At 50.0% G+C, this 16,775-nt stretch overlaps 8 protein-coding genes across 8 annotated transcripts; 5 read left to right on the top strand and 3 right to left on the bottom strand.

Moving 5' to 3' along the window:
* Positions 1-61: 61 nt before the first annotated feature.
* Positions 62-698, top strand: N7516_009957 (translation machinery-associated protein 16; the record flags this gene model as incomplete). Its single annotated transcript, XM_057222676.1, has 3 exons — positions 62-230; positions 281-365; positions 416-698. The coding sequence occupies 3 exons, from the start codon at positions 62-64 to the stop codon at positions 696-698; spliced, it is 537 nt and encodes a 178-aa protein (XP_057069897.1).
* A 460-nt stretch (positions 699-1,158) lies between these two features.
* N7516_009956 (MAM33 family protein) lies at positions 1,159-2,283 on the top strand (the record flags this gene model as incomplete). The annotated part of the gene is made up of 4 exons (XM_057222675.1): positions 1,159-1,339; positions 1,446-1,626; positions 1,707-2,185; positions 2,248-2,283. The coding sequence occupies 4 exons, from the start codon at positions 1,159-1,161 to the stop codon at positions 2,271-2,273; spliced, it is 867 nt and encodes a 288-aa protein (XP_057069896.1). The 3' UTR covers positions 2,274-2,283.
* Positions 2,284-2,747: 464 nt separating this feature from the next.
* Positions 2,748-4,384, bottom strand: N7516_009955 (DNA primase subunit PRI1; the record flags this gene model as incomplete). The annotated part of the gene is made up of 3 exons (XM_057222674.1): positions 2,748-3,882; positions 3,940-4,137; positions 4,200-4,384. 3 exons carry the CDS (start codon positions 4,382-4,384, stop codon positions 2,748-2,750), a joined length of 1,518 nt encoding a protein of 505 aa, XP_057069895.1.
* Positions 4,385-5,874: 1,490 nt separating this feature from the next.
* cspA (putative cell surface protein) lies at positions 5,875-7,368 on the top strand (the record flags this gene model as incomplete). Its single annotated transcript, XM_057222673.1, has 2 exons — positions 5,875-6,466; positions 6,530-7,368. 2 exons carry the CDS (start codon positions 5,875-5,877, stop codon positions 7,366-7,368), a joined length of 1,431 nt encoding a protein of 476 aa, XP_057069894.1.
* Positions 7,369-7,940: 572 nt separating this feature from the next.
* Positions 7,941-8,482, top strand: N7516_009953 (profilin; the record flags this gene model as incomplete). The annotated part of the gene is made up of 4 exons (XM_057222672.1): positions 7,941-7,953; positions 8,002-8,102; positions 8,157-8,291; positions 8,348-8,482. The coding sequence occupies 4 exons, from the start codon at positions 7,941-7,943 to the stop codon at positions 8,480-8,482; spliced, it is 384 nt and encodes a 127-aa protein (XP_057069893.1).
* Positions 8,483-10,938: 2,456 nt separating this feature from the next.
* N7516_009952 (uncharacterized protein) lies at positions 10,939-12,793 on the top strand (the record flags this gene model as incomplete). Its single annotated transcript, XM_057222671.1, has 4 exons — positions 10,939-11,210; positions 11,287-11,532; positions 11,600-11,669; positions 11,738-12,793. The coding sequence occupies 4 exons, from the start codon at positions 10,939-10,941 to the stop codon at positions 12,791-12,793; spliced, it is 1,644 nt and encodes a 547-aa protein (XP_057069892.1).
* Positions 12,794-13,133: 340 nt separating this feature from the next.
* On the bottom strand, positions 13,134-14,815 carry N7516_009951 (threonine synthase THR4; the record flags this gene model as incomplete). The annotated part of the gene is given in 3 exon segments (XM_057222670.1): positions 13,134-13,450; positions 13,470-14,694; positions 14,762-14,815. The coding sequence occupies 3 exon segments, from the start codon at positions 14,813-14,815 to the stop codon at positions 13,134-13,136; spliced, it is 1,596 nt and encodes a 531-aa protein (XP_057069891.1).
* A 244-nt stretch (positions 14,816-15,059) lies between these two features.
* On the bottom strand, positions 15,060-16,233 carry N7516_009950 (NAD(P)-dependent alcohol dehydrogenase; the record flags this gene model as incomplete). Its single annotated transcript, XM_057222669.1, has 2 exons — positions 15,060-15,959; positions 16,057-16,233. The coding sequence occupies 2 exons, from the start codon at positions 16,231-16,233 to the stop codon at positions 15,060-15,062; spliced, it is 1,077 nt and encodes a 358-aa protein (XP_057069890.1).
* Positions 16,234-16,775: the final 542 nt, after the last annotated feature.

Here is a 16,775-nt window from a genome sequence, read left to right as displayed (position 1 = left end):
AAATTATCGTCGAAATCTACGGCGGAGTGTTTGGAGTAATTCTTGTCATCAGCCCGCAACCATGCCTGTTACTTTAGAAAAAGTGCACAAGCAGATTACCAAGAAACGCACTGCGACTAATGTGCTTCATGAGAACAGTCGCGATGCCCACCGACTCCGCAAAGCTGGTGCTCGCGACGATCGATTGTCCCGCCATAACGCCACTGTGAACCGTGCAAGACAGCCATACTGTGAGACAGCCGCCCATTCTAATTGAAGGCCACCCAACTAACTCAAACAGTGGACCGAATTGATTACATCTATGAGGCTATCCAAGAACTTACTGAGGCCCTCTCGATCGAAGAGATTTCCGAGTTCGTCGCCAAGTATGTAACACCAACGATCCACCAGCAAACCCAAGACTAACCCAAACCAGGTACATTGACCGTGATACCGACGAGATTAAACAACTTGAGTCAGAACGCCGGAAAGGACGCCCTCCTAGCAAGCGCGAAGAAGCCTTGAAACAGCGGGTCCAAACCGAGGATCGGGAATTCTCGACCGGACTGTGGATGCCCGATCTAAGTGATCAATATGCGATGACCGCAATGAAGAACTGGAATGGACACTGGTCAGGTCTCAGTGCCGTCAAGTTCATGCGATTCACCAAAACTGGAGAGAAACTCACCTCTACTTTCCCACCCAAGAGCATGTCATGATCACGATTATCTTTTTTTTTTTCTATATTATTTTTGTCTGGTGTCCAAAAAGACTGGGTTGGCGCATTATGGGTACATTGATTCTTTCTCTAGATTCTGTACAGCCGAATATTCTCGAATATACCATTTCAATTCAATGCGTTTGTATTGTCCATCTAGTTGGTTATATAGTTTCTCATGCGCCAGGTCTTCCAACTAGTCCTTTCGTGCGAATATAGTAGGGCGAGTTATGACATGAATTTCAATCAACCCAAATCATCCACTATAATCTTCAATATAAGTCAATATCAGTCAATTAGAATTATATATACATTTTGCTTAAAATATAAAATCGAATGGCGTGGTCGCGCAAAGTCGGCCAAAACAGAAGCGCCGGTCTTGGCACTCGTAATAACTTAGCTCATTTACTTTTTCCCCGAGCTCTCTCATCTTCATCAACTTAAGACCATCCACATTCACAATGCTTTCTCTTCGCACTATCACCCGCTCTATCCCGCGCACTTTCTCGCGCTCCATTGCCACTTCGGCTCTGCGCCCAGCGTTCCCCAAGCCCGCTTTCCAGCAAGCCTGGAAGCAGACCACTAAGCCCGCCTACGCTGCCTTCTCAACCTCTAGCATTTTCAAGGCTCCTTCATCCGAAGGTAAGATACATTGAATGATATTTGAATGGGTCCGCCGAAATCCGATGGTGTCTGGTGGCGGACTCCGTATGTGGCCTTGCGCTAATTTTGGATTTTATTTTTACAGTCGACGTCGAGCTTCTCGCCAAGCTCGAGGATGAGCTCAAGCACGAGAAGTCTTCCGAAATCCCCGAATTTGAAGATCAACTCGAAGCCATTGAGGAGACCATTAAGCACGGCGAATGGCAGGTGAAGGATGTTGCGGGTGACCAGGAGGTTATCCTCACCAAGAAGTTTGGCACCGAGAAGTACGTTTCATACAACCCCATTCCGGCTTTTTGTTTTGTTTCAATGTTGATGATGAATGCTAATATGTATGATTGTTTAGCATCCGTGTCAGCTTCACTGTTGCCGATATCCAGAACATCAGCGAACAGGAGGACTTTGACGACGCCTCCCTGACCGATGAGATGGACTTCCAGAACCAGTCCCGCGGTCAGGATGGCGAGGCCTCCGCTGAGGATATCGAGCAGCCGGAGCCCAGCTTCCCTGCCCGCGTTACCATCACCGTTGAGAAGCCCAACAACGGTGCCCTTCTGATCCAGACCGTTGTCCAGGACGGTGTGTTCCAGATCGAGGAGGTCTCCCACTTCGCCAACGCTGAGCTCGCTCAGTCCCTGACTGCTGAGAAGGACTGGGCCCGCCAGAGCCTCTACGCCGGTCCTCCCTTCGAGAACCTCGATGAGGACCTTCAGGGTCTCTGGGACCGCTACCTCGAGGACCGTGGCCTCAACGCCGAGTTCGCCAATATGGTTCCTGACTACATCTCCGTCAAGGAGCAGAAGGAGTACTTGCGCTGGTTGGAGAGTATGTTTCCCTTCCTATATAATGTTTATGTGACTCGTGCTAACAATGCCTTTCTCCTTTAGCCGTCAAGAACTTCATTGGTGCTTAAGCTAACTATCCAATTTAACCTGCGGCTCATTTCCTCTTAATCCTGTCGGGGTGCCTTTCGATAATGAGAAGTTTGCCTGATATGGAGATACCACCCTCGTGCCTCCATATCATGGTTAGCTTTTGTGCAACTACTTGTGCGACTCTACTTGTACCAATATTCCCAATATACAATCACTTCACTTACCAAATAATTATACTTCTACCTCTTAACTTACTTTGTACATATTGCAAGTTGATAAGCTCCACAGCCGAGGGATTATCTTATTCAATTTATAAATTTGAAGAGAACAAGGTATGTAGTAAACGTAGAATCAAATAACTCGGTTCCATGCAGAATAAACCCCAACTCCTCGAAAGTGCAATCCCTTGATATAAGTCCAAAATGAAATCGGCGGAACTGATTAACAAAGCATAAAGTCGTAGTCCTACGAGGAAAGCTAGGCAAAGGGAACAAACATGAACCTTGCCGTGGCTAAAATTCCATAGGATCAGCCTTGACAGCAGGGCCACTGTCATCGCGTTCACGCTTGCCAGCACGCTCTTCTTTAATGAGCCCTGCGATGAAGGAACGGAAGAAGTCGATATAAGGTTTCAGGCTAGTCTTTTCATAGTCCTGCACCTTACGGCCACCCTTCATGTCGGAGCCATTCATTGCACTGCCTTCAACATCAGGGATATCTGCCTCCGCTGTGCCGGCGGGGTGCTTCGCGTCATATTCATCAATCTCGGCGAGGAGGCTCATTACCGTCGGGACGGTGAGAGGATCGAAGTTTTCAGCATTGCGAGGATCGATGGGAACACAAATACGGCCAGTCCCGGGGTGAATAACAAAGGGACTCTTGAGCAAGTGAATCATCTTCTTGCTGACCTCAGCATCCAGGCGTGGGTAGGTATATTCCAGGACAATATCTTGCTTGGCATCTCGGAGCGTCGCCGGGTTTAGCGTACTGCTCTTACCAGTCTTTGCAAGTGAATCGATATCAGCCCATTTGCTAGTGCTGGCACGATCTGGAGAGGAATCCCATTTCCTACGTAGGGATTCGTTCAATGTCTTGTCGGGTAACAAGGATAGAAGGCGCTCTGCCTGCTCGGCGGATTCAAATGTGTCTTGGTCAATGAGTGTGGTCCGAGCGAAGTCGTGCTTAAGCAACTCAAGACTGCGTACAATATGGGGATGAAGTGGCCGTTTGATGTTGACTTTCTTCCCGCTTTGTGACCCTCCCCGAATCATCTCAAGATAACCAGCAATAGCTCGGCGTCGATCATCCGGTAGATTTCGTGCTCGGGGATCGCACACCCAGGCGTGAGCACCACGACGACCCGAATAAACCCAAAGGATGTGTTCGAACCCAAAGTCCTCCCGTAGTGCGGTGTCAATAACCTTGATTGACATTGTCACAAATGACCAGCACTTTGCGCAAATATTCGCTTTGACACAACATGTACGGATGTCATCATAATCAGTCAAATCAATATCGAAAACCAATTCCTTGGAGACTGGCTTCATTTGGCCGCCTCGTAGCGTTTTGCGATCTCGCGGGTTGGTACTGTAGACAGGTCCGATTTCGAAACGAGAAGGGTTCATCTTAAGTATGTCTTTCCGGAACCTGGGCATCTGTTAGCTCGAAAGGGATTGGATGATAAAAGGCTGAAACAAGTCTTACAGGTCAGCAGTTGGATATGATTGGTATCGGAGATAGGCATCATTTTGCAGTGTCAGTGCAAATTCTCGGTTGCCGAAGTCTTTCGTCGGTACAATGCCATGATTCAACCATTGGAAAAGGTATCGAAAGGGGAAAAGTCGCTGATAGAAGGCGAGCATGATATCCGAGTCCACGCCCGAGGGTGTCGGTGCTGGGGGCCTGTTGCGAGCCTTCGGTCAGCCGGTAAGTCCAAAATTACTGTACACGAGCTGAGTACTCACTCTTCCTTTGGGGCTGGAGATTCCATCTTCACATCTCCAGAAGCCGGAAACTCCTCGTCATCGTCATCATCGTCGTTGAACATATCCTCGAGTCTGACATTAGTTTCAGTTGAGGTCTCGACCGGGGGGGCATCCGGCATTTCATCGTCATTCTGTGCAGAGCCAGGTGACACGGAGTGAGGCATTGCGGGCGAGCCTGGTGATGGGCAAAGCAAATGCTGTTCTCGAGTTTCTCCGGGGGCTTAATTGAACCCAAACAGGAAGGCGCGACGCGTGACGCGTGTTGCCCTGTGCACGCGTCTGCCCTAAGCCCTATATCACGTGTTGTCCAAATCGGGAATCTCATCTATGACCGAAAACGGATGGGTTGCTTCGACACTGTTCCTCACTTTTACTAGGGACAAGTCAGTCGCAATCCCAATCGCAAGATGTTGAGAGGCTACGGTTGTCCCCTTGCCGCTTGCGGTCAAAATCTCTGCTGTACCTCATTTCTGTCCACCAGGATCCCTGGATGACAGATCTAGACTTCCGTCCGAGAAATTACGAGCGTGCGGGCTGCAGAGATCACCTTCTCGGATTGGTTGGCGCCTTCTCCACTGTCATATTTTGACAGAACCCCATTGTTACTTTGCGGCAAAAGCCCCATCGTCGCATAGTAAGGACTTGGCCTAACCCAATGCTAGATTGAACTGTCCCCGTCATTGATTACAATTCCCCATGCCACGATGGGTCACATCCGGATAAATCCATCAGAAAGGATACTTTTCGAGATCGCTAGGATTATTTTGCTCCGGGAATACTTCGGGCTCAAGCGTACATTCTTTCAAAGGATACCTACCAATGGAACGCTCCTACACTCAGCTGGGTCCCATCCCACATTCTAGAGAGCCAAGAAACAGCCCTATTCGTGCTTGGAGATTTTTGGCTGCTTCTGGTCGACTTGTTTAGTGTTTTCACTGCAAGCCCATGCGTCTCCGTGGGGTTTCCACCGCAATCAGAGGAGCCTTGTCATGACAATTGTGGTCCCTTTCAAATATGATCGCCCAGTCATCCCACTGTTGACTACCTCCGGGTCCAGAAGTATTATGGCTGCTGCGCTGCTAATACTGAACATGTAGACTCTTCCTTTTTCTCGCCACATAATCCAACATACCCATATATTCTTGAACAATAATTACACAATTTTCTCTATCGAAATGAAGCAATGTGCAGTCGCACCAATAATTCACTCACTAATTTTGCAAATTGTGAGAGACTCCGGAAATTGCCAAGCTCTTCTTATATCCGCATTAGGTTACTCTAGTGGATGAAGATGGAGACCTCATCCACTACTTACCCCAATGATACTACAGTGTGTCACGTTTGCATCTGGGTTCGCCATATGAATGTATCATTGCACAAATTTTTGTCCAACGGCCTTACATCTGTGCCTTTGCCATCTGTGGTTGACCTATCCTAGTACCTGCATTCGGCCTCCTGTGGTGACATTGGGAATCAGGTCTATCTTTCTGTCCTGGACACGACCGTGGCACCCGTGTCCGTCATGACTTGGAACCAGTCATCTCAAACAGGGCATATAAGATCGTTCATCTCTGCCCATCATTCAGACTTTCTATCATCATATCTTCATTCGTTATCTTTCCAAGTTTGTTTGTTAAGACTTTGATTTCTCGAAATGATCAACTCTGTTGCTCTTCTGGCTCTTGCCAGCCCGGCCTTTGCCGGTCTCATGCAGGCTCGTGGCGAGGAATTCATCCGTCCTTCCCCTCAGGCCTCTGGTGCTGCTGCTGCCCCTGCCCATGCTGAGGGCTGGGGTGAGAGCTGGTCCAAGCCGGCCGGGCACGTCTCGACTCACGACTCCTGGAGCAAGACCACTGAGTCGTGGACCACCCCGTGCACCACCTCGACCACCACCACCCCGGTGCATGAGCACACCACCACTCCCCCGGTACACAGTCACACCACCACCCCGGTGCCTGAGTCCAGCTTCACTGTGGTGAACGGAACCACCGTCCCCTGCACCACCCCTGTGCACCCTACCACCACCTCGGTGCCTGAGTCCAGCTTCACTGTGGTGAACGGAACCACCGTCCCCTGCACCACCCCTGTGCACCCTACCACCACCTCGGTGCCGGTGTCCAGCTTCACTGTGGTGAACGGAACCACCGTCCCCTGCACCACCCCGGTGCACCCTACCACCACCCCCCACGTCCCCGTGAAGCCTGGTACCACCAAGACCCTCACTTACGTGACCACATCCTGCCCTGGTAAGCCCTAAAATCTCACAAGTAATACATACCACTTAAAGCACATTCTAACAATACTTCTAGTCACCTCGTCTACGGTCACCTCTGGCTCTAAGACCTGGACCGTTCCCGTCACCGAAACAAGCACCATCACCATCTCCAAGACTACCGTCTGCACCCTGTGCGACGAGAAGCCTTTGACCTTCCACAACGCCACTCAGCCCGCCACCGGAGGCCCTACTGCAGGCCCTACTGCAGGCCCTACCGCCCCCGTTCTGAAGCCCACTGGAGATGTCGTGGTTCCTCCCAAGCCCGTTCAGAGCAAGCCCATTCAGACTAAGCCCGCTCAGACTAAGCCCGTTGAGCCCAAGCCCGTTGAGACCAAGCCCGTTGAGACCAAGCCCGCTGTCCCTGCTCACTCTCAGCCCGCCGTCTCCCACCCTGCTGTCCCCGCTCAGTCTCAGCCTGGTGTCCCCGCTCAGTCTCAGCCTGGTGTCCCCGCTCAGTCTCAGCCCGCTGTCCCCGCTCAGTCTCAGCCTGGTGTCCCCGCTCAGTCTCAGCCCGCTGTCCCCGCTCAGTCTCAGCCCGCTGTCCCCGCTCAGTCTCAGCCCGCTGTCCCCGCTCAGTCTCAGCCCGCTGTCCCCGCCAAGTCTCAGCCCGCTGTCCCCGCTCAGTCCGAGCCTGCTGTCTCCCGGCCTGCTCCTTCCAAGCCTGCCGAGACCAAGCCCGCTGCCCCTAAGGAGACCAAGCCCGCTGCCCACCCCTCCGGTACCCCCTCCACCCCGGAGACCCCTGAGACGCCCTCTACCCCTGAGCAGCACGGTGCCACCCCCTCCTCCGATGACTTCACCGGTGCCGCCTCCAACGTCAAGCCCGTTGCTGGTCTCCTTGCCGGTGTTGTTGGTCTCATGGCTCTCCTGTAAATCAGTTGAGTAGCCTTGATTACCGATCCATCTCTTGATTATTGAGATCCGGATCCCTCTCGGTTCCTGACCTCTCTGGTCCTCGTGGTGCGGATCAGAGAGACCTCATGGTACCTTGAGTAGTTTTGTGAATGCCCGGCCTATGTCCCGCTTGGAATTTCTTCTTCTGCTTTTATTAACACGGTCGAAGGATTAAAGAAGAACGGTTGCTTGGTCATTTCGAGATTTTTGTTCCTCAGATCTGCTTTTTAAATCTACTAATAGTAATATATAGTTTCTATTGCTTGGATTCTTTTGTATGTTTTTAAGATTTATCTGTCTTAGAAAAGTATTTACATTGAATCAAAAGTCAATTCATCTTGTTTTAGAAGAAATTCCTCATGAAATCACATTAGCCCTAAGTCTTGGGATCGTCACATAAGAACATACAGTGGAGATCAAACGGGTGCAGTTTGCCATTGGCTCAACTCAACTTTCGATTAAAAGGTGGATTACCCCTCAAGCCACTAAATCCCACCTCTCTGTTTTCCCCGACTTAGATTCCCCGGTCTATTTATACTCTATTTTTCAAGATGAGCTGGCAAGGTATGCATATTTGAACAATTAAACACCCTAAAACTAATCTTACGGTAGGCTGGGTCGATCAAACCCTGGTGGGATCCAAAAAGATTGACAAAGCCGCTATATTCTCAGTAGCAGGCGATGCTCTACTTGCAACAACTACAGGATTCAATGTAAGGTGTCCGACTAACGCTCTTTGAAATTGCCGTTAAAACATGTTCCAATAGGTTCAACTAGGGGAGGTTCAGTATATGTTAAGAGGCTTTGAGGATTCAATCCCTCTATACTCTGGTGGGCTCTATGTCGCAGGGGAAAAGCTTATGGTTACCAAAGCAGATGACCAAAACATATATGCCGAGAAGGTAAGACATTTGCATTGCCACAATAACTGATGGCTTGTTAATTGTGATAATATTAGGGCAAAGAGGGTGTTTGTGTGGTGAAATCATCGCAGTCAATAGTTATCGCACATTATCCCGAGACAGTGCAACCGAGAGAGGCTGCAAGCATTGTTGGACAGTTGGCAAATTACTTGACTAGTATAGGATATTAGCTGGAAAAATGAGAAAATGATCGTGATCGGGCGGAGTATTTTCGAATGAGAATGTTCTAGCCATATATCTAGCCTCCATATCGGCTATTTTACCGATTTTATACATGCAGTATCTTAAGAGGTTAAACATACCGATAAACATCAGCATGCGTGACTCAGATGACTTTCAATATACTGAAGCAGCCAGAACGATCGTTAAATTCTCGAGCAGGATTAGTGGAGAAGTTATAGAATTATAGGCCACAGAACACAGTACACGTGTTCATAATGAGATTCATCAATTGTCCCACACAATGACCTATATTGTGGAAAGAATCCGGGCCTTTTTGTTGTCGATCGTGATCCGACGGGACTTTGCACTATCAGAGACTATATGCCTTGGCGCGAGGATGTTTAGCCGATGAGTTTGAAGCTCTCCGGGGTAAACATAAGTAAAAATCTAGAGATCAGTTAAGAGGACGAGGATACAATACAGAAATACCTACATATATGTAGTTTGAAAAGTCACTTTTATATTGTAGAGGACCAATGAATTTCCTTTTTGGGTTAGTTTTGCCTTCTTTGGTTTGCCCTAATCCATCACGTAATCTCCCTCATCACCTGCCGGTGAACATCCTCTGCTCCACGCTCCTGTAACTTTGCCCAATCGGACAACCCGCTTAACCCACCCCTTACTCTTTCAGTCGCAAACTGGCCGAGTCCTTGTCGCTTCTGATCTAAACTTTGAACTCTTGGGGTCTGGATCATATGCCCTGACTACGCAAGTGGCTCCTTGGGAAGTGTTCTTTCAGTCTCTCCTAAATTGCATATTGTCAAGCAATGCGTGAATACTCACTCGTGTTATATAGTTCGCTTGTTCCACAAAATACTGGATTGTTTTGTCTGCCCGTTTTCCTCAATGGGTTTCCTTGCTTCCCCATAACAATCACATGACACACCAGTTGGGCCTATTTCGGGTTTAGCGCCCAGCAAGATGCGGGGAAATATGTGGGGGGAGCCAGAGTTGGAAATATCAAAGCCAATCTGGGGGCCAGCATCTCTCTCTCTCTCTCTCTCTCTTTTCTCGGGACCGAGTCTCATAGACCCCATGCCTCCGTTGGCGGGCCATCGGTGATACACCAAGACAAGCCAAGGCCCGAGAAACAACGCCAAGAGAGCTTGGGTCCCGAGTCCACACGCTTACCTTCTTTTTCATTTGACGGCATCGCCGGTTTTTCTGGGGTCTTGGTCAACGGGACACGATCCCATCCCACACAGCGGCACACATTTTCCAAAATTGATTTGAAATGAGACCTGCAGCCCTCCAAGTTAGGGCAATGCAAGTTACAGGTCAACATTTTCTGTTCCACAGAGACTTCATCAGATGTCGACTTTCCACACGATGTACTCCAAGTGCCAAGGACTGTTAGTTTTTCTCGCGGTGGTAGAACTGTGTAGGTTTCGGAAATCTCCCGAGGGCGGGCAGTGAGGAGGTCTAATATTAAGGTATGGGACATATACCTACGTCGGCATGGCCTACAGGGATATTAGCGTAGTGCCTGAGCGGAAACCGAAGAGCGCCATTGATGTGACATCGGGGAGCCGTTGATTGGCCCAACCAACACTACCTGTGCTTGGCGTGGGGTCAAGGCTGGGGTACGCTTTGATACATCGCCGATCACCCAAACCTAGGGCTATCCCTCCCTCGTGGCTCTGGTGATGGTGCCGCGGAGAAGATGGCGAGGACCATGCCAAGAAGTTCGGGATCCTTTGTGTCTTGGTGAGGCATATATCTGCAATTCCCGGCGTCGTTGTCCATTGGTAACCATGCAAGTAATGACTCGCAGAACTCTAAAAGAATTCGGTCCGTTTATCGGCATTGTTTTCATTGTTGGGGTCGAACGAAGCCGCAAGACCATCATCTATGTGGTTCTTGCATGGTATATCACTTAGTCACTTAAAATTAAGATGCACAGTTTACCGTCACTATATTTATGGGCTCTATGGTGTGCTAATTCAGATTGAACGGTAGGTTACGCTGAGAATGAATGATATCAAAAGAATGGTTCGTCCCCAACTTGTAGAAAGCTCATAGAGCTAAAGTTCTTACTCAAGTATCGGGGAATTTAGGAACAAGGGAACAACGTGGATTGGTTGAATGTTCAAGACCAAGACCCGGCGCAAGCAAGCCTTGGGCCACTTTATGAGCCCCCATGGCGCAAGCTTGGGATTTAAGAGATTGTCCATGCCCCTCCATGCACCTTTTTTCCCATCGAATGCAGCTTCCCCCTCACAGCCTTCTCTTCTGCGATTGCCAGCCTCGAAGACCTCTGTTGAACCTATTGTCTTCATCTGAGCTTTGTTCTCTCCAGGAGCCGCTACATCGTCTCTTGTACAGGCCCATGACCTCAATCCACGATTGATCTGTATATTCATTCTTCACAACCGTCTAAAAAGAATAACGAACATCATCCGTCATGGCGGGTGGTGCTGCTATCAACGTTTTCAAGTTCAACACGGGCGGTTTGCCCAAGGAGACCCTCAACGCAAAGCTATGGTTCGCCGTATTTGCATTTGGTCTCATGGGTGCCGCCCGTGGTGTCGACGAGGGTCTCATCACGGGAGTTTTCAACTCTCACGCATTCAAGCAGTCTGTCGGCATTGACGACCTGGAGAAGGGTGAGCTCGCCAGTATCAAGGGTACAATTTCCTCCATGGTTCAGCTCGGCAGTGTCGCCGGTGCTCTGTTGTAAGTCTTTCTACTAAAACGCATCATCCGCGTCTTTAGGTCCCAAGGGCTTTCACTAATCATGATTGAATAACAGTGCTTTCCTTGTCTGTGATCGTATCGGCCGTGTCTGGGCTACTCGCCAACTCTGCTGTCTCTGGATTCTCGGTATCGCCATCTTTATTGGAAACAATGGCAACATGGATGCCGTCTACGCTGGTCGCTTCATTGCTGGTCTTGGTATTGGACAGACTTGTGTTGTCGGTCCTATATACCTTTCTGAAATCTCCCCGGCTCCTATCCGTGGTCTCTGTACTTGTATGTTTACTGGTGCCGTGTACCTGTAAGTTCATACTCCTCCTCTTCTTCTTTCCTGTTGTCTTGCTCTCCGATGCTAAAACTAAGCGCAGTGGTATTATGATTGCCTATTTCGCCAATTGGGGTACTCAAATGCACATGGCGGACACCTTCAACCGTTGGGTAAGTTCTACTACCACTATAAATAAACTCGTTGTTGTACATATTAAGCTAACACGTTTTCCCTACAGGCTGTCCCCACTTCACTTCATCTAATGTTCGCCGGCATCATCCTGATCCTCACCTTCTTCCAGCTGGAGTCCCCCCGTTTCTATATCAAGCAAGGCAAGCGCGAGAAGGCCCTTGAGGTCCTCTGCAAGCTCCGCGGCCTACCCGCCGAGCACCCGTACGTTCTGAACGAGATCACCGAAATGGACGTAGCCTTCCAGGAGGAGATGGAAGCCACGCTCGGGATGGGTTGGAAGGGCCTGTTCAAGGAGATCCTCGGCATCAAACGCAACGCATACCGTCTATTCCTCACCAACCTCGCTCAGAACATGGCCTGCTGGTCCGGCGGCTCTGCGATTACCGTGTACGCGCCAGATTTATTCACTCTCGTCGGTATCACCGGCCAAGAACAGTCCCTATTCTCGACCGTCGTCTTCGGTGTCGTCAAATTCGTCGCCGCCATCATCTGCGCTCTCTTCCTAGTCGATATGGCTGGTCGTAAGCGCTCTCTCATTATTGGAATTGTCCTCCAATCCATTGCCATGTTCTACATTGCTATCTTCCTGAATCTCGTTCCTATCGCCGAAAACCCAGACTTCGTCCCTAGCGAGACGCAGAACCGTGCATCCACCGCCGCTATTGCCTTCATCTACATCTCCGGTGTCGGTTGGGCGTTGGGTTGGAACAGTGGTCAGTATCTGCTTTCCTCGGAGCTGTTCCCTCTTCGTATCCGTGGTATCTGCTCGTCTATCACAATGGCCATGCACTTTGTCTGCCAGTACGCTGTCAACCGTGCCTTGCCTGAGATGCTGCTCCAACATGGAGGTCTTGGCCCTCACGGAACCTTTTACTTCTTTGGTGTTATTTCCGTTCTTGGCGGGTTCTGGGTTTGGCTCTTTGTGCCCGAGGCTGCTGGTCGTAGTCTCGAGACTATTGATAAGATGTTCGACCTTCCCTGGTACAGGATCGGTCTCTACGGAAGGAAATTCGCTGAGGAGTATGACCGCGAACAGGAGCAGATTTACCGTGATGAGAAGAGGGACGGGGCAATTGTTGTCGCTCACAACGAGAATGCGTAGTCTTTCTTCGTTAGCGGTAATGGTGTGTTCCTTGAGGGAACATGTGTATCACATACTAGCAATACGAATATTTCGAACATGTTGAAGACAACTTCAGAATGAAGTAGTGGGAATATTGCATTAAAACCGTGGAGAATTTTGATATACACATGTTAGCACGATTGCTGCAGTGGAGATGGATATACATATAAATAAACAAAACAGACATATATTTAAGATAGAAGAAAAAAGTGTTCAAAATGTCTATATTTTCTCAACCTGCACAAGCTCCACCTTCCCTGATGAATTTCACCAGCTCAGTGTATTCAATGCATTTTATTCCTCTTGCCAGGTCCCAGATCTAGCGCAAACCTTGCAACTCCTGCTCAAGCTCCGCCTTGACAATCTCCTTAACACCCTGCCATCCAGCACTCTCGCCGACGGGGGTAACCCGACTCTCGCGCTGCTCAAGGCCAACGAACTCCTGGGGCAGGATCTCAGTGAAGTCATAACCATCCTCAGCACGCAGAGCAAGGTCGACAGCGCTAGCAAACTTAGCCGGGTGGGCAGTGGATAGCGAGATATGAGTATCCTCGGGGTTACGAGCCAAAGAGCGGCGAGTGGCAGCAACACCAACAGCAGTGTGGGGGGTCAAGGATGTAACCACCGGTCTTGGAGCTCTTGGCAGAGCCGGGACCAAGTCCCTTAGGGAAGGAGGTCTTATAGATATCACGGATCATATCGATAGTCTCCTCGTTGCTAACGCGCTCACTCTCGAAATCGACCTTGGCGGCCTCGAGGACGGCGCCGGGGACTTGGAAGCCGCCGTTAGTCTTAAGCTCGTTGAGCCACCCGCTGACGCTCTCGCAGGCGTGCTTGCGGCGCTCGGCGTCGGTGCCGTTAGCGGTTTTGTGGGAAAGGAACCAGAGGAGACGCTCGAAGTTGCTGCTGACGAGGATGTCCATGGCTGGGCTGTGGGTTTCCTTCACGCCGTGGTCGGTGGGGGCGTCGAGGGCCTTCTTAGTGTAGTGGCCATCGTTGCGGAAGAAGCGGTCGAGAATGTCGTTTGCGTTGGTGGCAATCACGAGTTTCTCGATGGGGAGACCCATCTGCTTGGCGAACCAACCGGCGAGGATATCGCCGAAGTTGCCGGACGGGACGACCACGCGCAGCTTGGAATCTTTGGTGTACGAGGGGGACTTGACGAAGGAGAAGTAGGAGTAGAAGTAGTAGGTGATCTGGGCCAAGATTCTGGCCATATTAATGCTGTTGACCGCGGCGATGTTGTGGGTGGAGTTAAGGTCCTCATCGGCGAAGAGCGCTTTGACGATATCCTGGCAGTGGTCAAACGAGCCGGCCACAGTGAGGTTGTGAACATTAGGGTCCAAGATAGTTGTCATTTGCTTTTCTTGGATGGGCGAGACGCGGCCTCCATCAGGGAAGAGGATGAATACCGAGACGTCCTTCTTGCCGCGAAGTCCGTAGATAGCAGCGGAACCAGTATCACCGCTAGTGGCACCAACAACAGTGAGGTGGTGGCGGTCCTTGCCAGTCTTTCCAGCATTCTTGCGGACAAGGAAGTACTCGAACAGGTTTCCGAGGAAGCTGAGCGCAACATCCTTGAACGCAAAGGTCGCGCCGTGGAATAGCTCCAGGAGGTAGAGGTTCTTTTCAAGGAGGACGGAGGGAGTGCGCTCGGGGTGGCGGAAAGTCGAGTAGGACTTGTGGATAATGTTCTTAAGATCTTCTCGAGGAATCTCATCGGTAGAGATATAGAGCGACATGATTTCGAGCGCCAAATCCTCAAAACTCAGATCGCGCCATTCGGTCTCCCACGATTTAGGGAGGGTAGGCATCTCCTCTGGGATGAAGAGGCCTCCATCCGAGGCCAGGCCTTGAAGAACAACATCTTCAAAGGTTCTCTAGTGAAACAGATGGGTGAGTAACATGTTTGCGATGAAATTTATAATGGTTGTTTTTTCGACTCACCCCGTACTCAGCACCGCGAGTACTTAGGTATTGTTGCGAGAGATTAGGCGACATAGTGAGAAGGTCAATTGACTCAACAGAAATTCCTTGAAGCCGAAGTAGCGAAGAAGAAGCGGAATGATTCATCCCACCGCGGGGGAAATCTGAGTGTCCCAAAAGGGACTAGCGTCTCCGAGAACGGCCTTCACGTGCGTGATTTGATTGGCTGTCACGTATATATGCATATTTTTGGACTTCATTCATGGGCACATCTCTACATCTCTATATTGGAATCATCTTCTTGTCTAGTTACAGGCATTTACTCATTAACCAGCACGTATCTGTAACGGGCCTTTCCATCCTCCATATCCACAATCGCCTTATTCGCATCCTTCATAGGGATCTCCTCTACCCAAGGGCGGATTCCCTTTTCAGCAACAAGCTGGAACATCTCTCGGATCTCACTCGGGCTACCAACGAGGGAGCTCTGCAGCTTCAGCTGACGCATCAAGCTTCGAACAGGAGCGAATAATCCACCATCTTCAGGAAGACCAACCTGCACAAAAGACCCACCAGTCTTCAGCAGACCCAGGTAATCGTTAAAGGGCATCTTAGTAGACGAGACTGTCGAAACAATCAAATCCAAAGACCGGGCATTAACCGTAGCCCAGTCCGGCTCATCATCAGTCGCAACGTAAAGATCCGCCCCCATCTTCAGCGAATCCTCCTTCTTTCCCAACTTCCGCGAGATAGCAACAACCATATCAGCGCCCATAGCCTTAGCGAACAACAAGCCAAAGTGACCCAGTCCACCAACACCAATAATACCCACACGCTTGCCAGGGCCACAGTTATTGTGCTTAAGCGGAGAGAAGAGGGTAGCACCACCGCACAGCATAGGCGCGGCATCAGCCGACGAGATAGCGTCGGGGATCTTGATGGCAAAGTGGCCGGGCACACGGTGGTACCGCGCATACCCACCGTACGACTTGCTACCGTCGTAGTGGATACTGTTGTACGTGCCGACGACCTTCTTGCTGCAGTAGTTCTCCTGGCCTGAAGCGCACTCCTCGCAATCACCTTGGCGGCCAAGACAGGACTCGCTCTGAGCACCGACTCCGACACGGTCGCCCAGCTGGATGTCGGAGACCTTGCTACCCACGCGCACGGCTGTGCCGACAATCTCGTGGCCTACGCAGCAGGGGTAGGCGGTGGGTTTCTGTGGCGAATGTTAGTTTTATTTCTATTCTACACGGATATGTTATACAACGAGTTTCCCTATAAGATCTCGCTGATACAGAAAACGGAAAACATACCCAGCCACTCCGGAGAGTGTGTAAATCAGAACCACAGATGCCACAGTGGGAGACTTTGATATCAACGTCGGTTTCCTCCCACTCTTTCGGTTCGAATTCTTGCCAGACCATCTTGCCCTCGCCGGCACTGGGGTCGAGACCCATCCAGCCTTCAAATTTGTAGTCTGTTTGCGCCATCCTGTGAATTAAGGGAAATGTTCACTGACACTTCGTTTCCTGGGGGTCTGCCCCGTTTATATCCGAATCTTGGAAGCGGCACAGATCCCGAGTCCCACTCAGTTTTTCACACTGGAAACTTCGGTTTGATGAATAATTGGTAATCGGCATTTTTGATGGGTCCGTGGAGATTTGGACTTGGGAGGGCCTATAGAGTTTGTGGTGTGTATCTATGTTGTAGTTGGAGAAGGAGTTTGCATGATAACCTAGCATCTACCTACGTAGATACATACTAAGCCTACAGTTTAGAAAATGGATGTTCCGCTATGAGAATTATTTAATTCAGCGATGTACGAAGCACATAATAGGGATTCGTCATTTCAAGGGTTTTTTGTTCTTTCTTTTTCCTGTGGAGCTGTGGGATCGGCCGAGAAAAATCGGGAGTTCTAGTTGCATCGGCATTTGAGCCTTTCAGCCTCGGGAACCCTACGACATAGGGCTAAGTGATAGGTTATAGATGGTTCTCGTCTGATGCATACCAAACCCTACATACACTTCTGCAT

This window comes from Penicillium verrucosum, assembly GCF_028828655.1.
Source record: "Penicillium verrucosum strain IBT 35672 chromosome Unknown utg000004l_segment0_segment0, whole genome shotgun sequence".
In the NCBI taxonomy this organism is placed as follows: domain Eukaryota; kingdom Fungi; phylum Ascomycota; class Eurotiomycetes; order Eurotiales; family Aspergillaceae; genus Penicillium; species Penicillium verrucosum.
This window is presented reverse-complemented; position numbering and strand designations above follow the sequence as displayed.